General features: G+C 56.1%; 1 protein-coding gene across 1 annotated transcript in view; it reads left to right on the top strand.

The window, feature by feature from the left end:
- Positions 1–1253: 1253 nt before the first annotated feature.
- The window catches only part of EMH_0023160 (uncharacterized protein), a gene marked incomplete at both ends in the record, with an annotated part of 3193 nt that continues 1200 nt past the window's right edge, over positions 1254–3246 (top strand). The window contains 4 exon segments of the mRNA XM_013502079.1: positions 1254–1423; positions 1427–1460; positions 1513–2852; positions 3080–3246. Of these exon segments, the coding sequence (XP_013357533.1) occupies positions 1254–1423; positions 1427–1460; positions 1513–2852; positions 3080–3246 (1711 nt within the window).

Raw genomic sequence — 3246 nt, 5'->3', positions numbered from 1 at the left:
AACGGAGACAAGGAAAAAAAAAAAAAAACAAAAAAAAAAACAGCAAACCTGCTGCTGCCTCCTCTCCGTTGCTCCATGCATGCACTGAGGCGGACCACCCAGCATGTAGCTAGCTAGCTAGCTAGCTAGCTGGCTGGCTAGCTAGCTATCTGGCTGTACAGGGGGAGAGCTAGCTATCTGCGGCGGCTAGCTGCTTAGACCTATGGCTAGCTAGCTAGCTGGCTGGCTCGCTGAGTAGCTAGCCCACTGGCTAGCTAGCTAGCTGACTAGCTAGTTAGCTAGCTAGCTAGCTAGCTAGCTAGCCGTCGCAGGTGACCCCGGCTTGGTGGCTGTCTTGGGTTGCTGTGCTGGCGCTGCGGTGTCTATACACCTCGTGCCTGCGGCTGAATACTCCTAAACCCTAAACCCTAAACCCTAAACCCTCACAACACTCGCTATTCCTAGTGTATCGGGACCACGGGAGCGGGAGCTGCTGGCTAGCCGGCACCTAAACCCTAAACCCTAAACCCTAAACCCTAAACCCTAGAGAGTAAGTAATGAACCACAAAGGAGGATTACTGCTTCTGCTGCTGCTTGTTTCTGTGCTGCAGCGCATGTAACCCTCCTAGCAGCAGCTGCAACAACAGCAGCGACGGGGCCAGGAGCGGGGGCAGCAGCAGCAGCAGCAGCAGCAGCAGCAGCAGCATCTGGTGCTGCTACTACTGCACGTGCAGCAGCGGCAGCAAGGGGAGGCCTGAACAGCCTTCTATTTCCTCTTTGCTTTTATTTTATATATATTAATTAGCTATAAATAACATAGCAGCAACAGCAGCAACAGCAGCAAACGCAGCAGCAGCAGCAGCAGCAGCAGCAGCAGCAGCAGGCCGAGACCGCTGGTCGTGCCAGCCGCAGCTGCTGCTGTTTGTGCTTCGATTGCTTCTTTGTGTTATTTTTCTTCTTTTATGTTTATCTTCTGTAGAAAAAATAATTAAATAAAACAAGTTTCATACATCTATGCATCTGCTGAGGTGAAATAAGGCCCATTACCTGCAGCAGCAGCAGCAGCAGCAGCAGCAACGACAGCAGCAGCAGCAGCAGCAGCAGCAGCAGCAGCAGCACAGGCGGCGGCAGCCTGGTACGCAACAGCAGCAGCGCAGCAGCAGCAGAGGCCCTACAAACAGAACTGAAGACGAAAGGTTTTATTTTACTTTTCTCTTTCAGATAAACCCTAAACCCTAAACCCTAAACCCTAGACGGTGTAGCTGGCGCAGTCGATGGCCGACAGGGATCTGCCGCTGCAGCAGCAGCTGCAGTTGCAGAAACTACAGCAGCAGCAGCAGCAGCTGCAGCATCTGCAGCAGCAGCAGCTGCATCATATACAGCAGCAGCAGCTGCACCAGCAGCTATACCTGCAGGAGCAAGCAGAGCAGCAGCTGCAGCAGCANGCTGCAGCAGCATATACAGCATCGGGGCCCCTCTCTGTACGGGCCCCATCCAGGCTTCCCTCTGGCGTATCCCTACTCTCCCCTGCAGCAGCAGCAGCAGCAGCAGCAGCACTTCGCCTCAGCAGCAGCAGCAGCAGCAGCAGCAGCAGCAGCAGCAGGAGATGAAGGCCTCAGTCTCCTCAGCTACCCTTCCTGTGCTGCTATGCTGCCGGGGAGCTTTCTGTATGAGGATAGCTGCTGCAGGCCGTTGGCTGTATATGGAGAGAGCAGCAGCTTCTATGTGCAGCAGCAACTGCAGCAGCAGCAGCAGCAGCAGCAGCAGCTAATGCAGCTGCAGCAGCTGCAGCTGCAGCACCATGAGTACCATCAGCTGCTGCTGCTGCAACAGCAGCAGCAACAGCAGCAGCAGCAACCAGCAGCAATCCAAGACTCAACAGCAGCTCAACTAAAAGACAAGCTCTGCTCCTCTACCCCTACAACAGCAGCAGCAGCAGCAGCAGCAGCAGCAGCAGCAGCAGCAGCAGAAGAAGAGGGTAGTACTGCATGCGCTTCTCCCCTCGAAGCTCCTCTTCCTTCTCCCTATAACAAACAAAACAAAACGCAGCAGCAACAACAACCCCACCACAACCACCAAGGGGCCCTCAGCAGCAGAAACAGCAGCAGCAGCGAGACCATCGCACACGCTGCTGCTGCTGCAGCAGCAGCAACAGCAACAGCAGCAGCAACAGCAGCAGCAGAGTGTGACGGAGAGGGGGGCGAGCTGCTGCAGGACGATTCTAAGAACGAAACAGAAGGAGATTTTGCTGCTGCTGCTGCTGCTCCAGCAGCAGCAGCAGCAGCAGCAGCAGCAGCAGCACAGGCTCCTGCTGCTGCTGCTGCTGCTCCAGCATATAATATCTTTAGCAGCGAATTTGCTTCCTCTGAAATAATTAGCAGCAGCAGCCTGCCGCTGCAGGCGCAGCCGGACTTCTCTCCTGGTGTAAGAGGATACCAGCAGCAGCAGCAGCAGCAGCAGCAGCAGCAGCAGCAGATGCTGCTGCTGCAGCAACACCAGCAGCAGATGGACGATGACGTCCCTCTTAGAGTCACCTTACCCCCCACCATGGGGGGGCTGCATTCGCAGCTGCCGCTGAGCAGCAACAACTGCAGCAGCAGCAGCAGCAACAGCAACAGCTGCAGCAACAGCAGCAGCAACTGCAGCAGCAACTGCAGCAGCAACGCTTGCATGCCTTCTTGCGGGATGCATTCTGCTGCTACTATGTTCTATGGCTGCGGCCTTTCAGCAGCAGCAGCAGCAGCAGAAGCAACAGCAGCAGCAGCCCGCCATGTGCTTCATCAGCAACGACAGCAGCAGCAGCAGCAGCAGCAGCAGCAGCAGCAGCAGCAACTGCAGCAGCAGCAGCAGCAATGGAAAACGCAGCGATACAGGTATGCAACACAGACGTATAGAGACGTCCAGCGTATGTCTCCTGGTATCTTTATAAGCAGCAGCAACAGCAGCAGCAGCAGCAGCAACCACCGGAGCAGCAGCAACCACCGCAGCAGCAGCAGCAGCAGCAGCAGCAGCAGCAGCACAGACCGCGACCGCAGCAGCTATGACGTCAGGCCCGAGGCTGAGGCCCTGCGGCTGCCCGTCACTACCTACGATGCTGTAGCTACACTAAGACACGCAACCCTGAAGCACCCGCAGCAGCAGCAGCAGCAGCAGCAGCAGCAGCAGCAGCGGGAGCAGGAGCAGATGCTGCTGCTGCTGCAGCAGCAAGAAGAACAGCTGCAGATGCATATACATCGACAAATGCAGCAGCAGATCAAGGAACAGCAG

This window comes from Eimeria mitis, genomic scaffold (assembly GCF_000499745.2).
Source record: "Eimeria mitis Houghton genomic scaffold, Emh_scaff824, whole genome shotgun sequence".
Taxonomy (NCBI): domain Eukaryota; phylum Apicomplexa; class Conoidasida; order Eucoccidiorida; family Eimeriidae; genus Eimeria; species Eimeria mitis.
The sequence above is the reverse complement of the archived record's forward strand: the minus strand, read 5'-3'. Positions and strand labels throughout refer to the sequence as shown.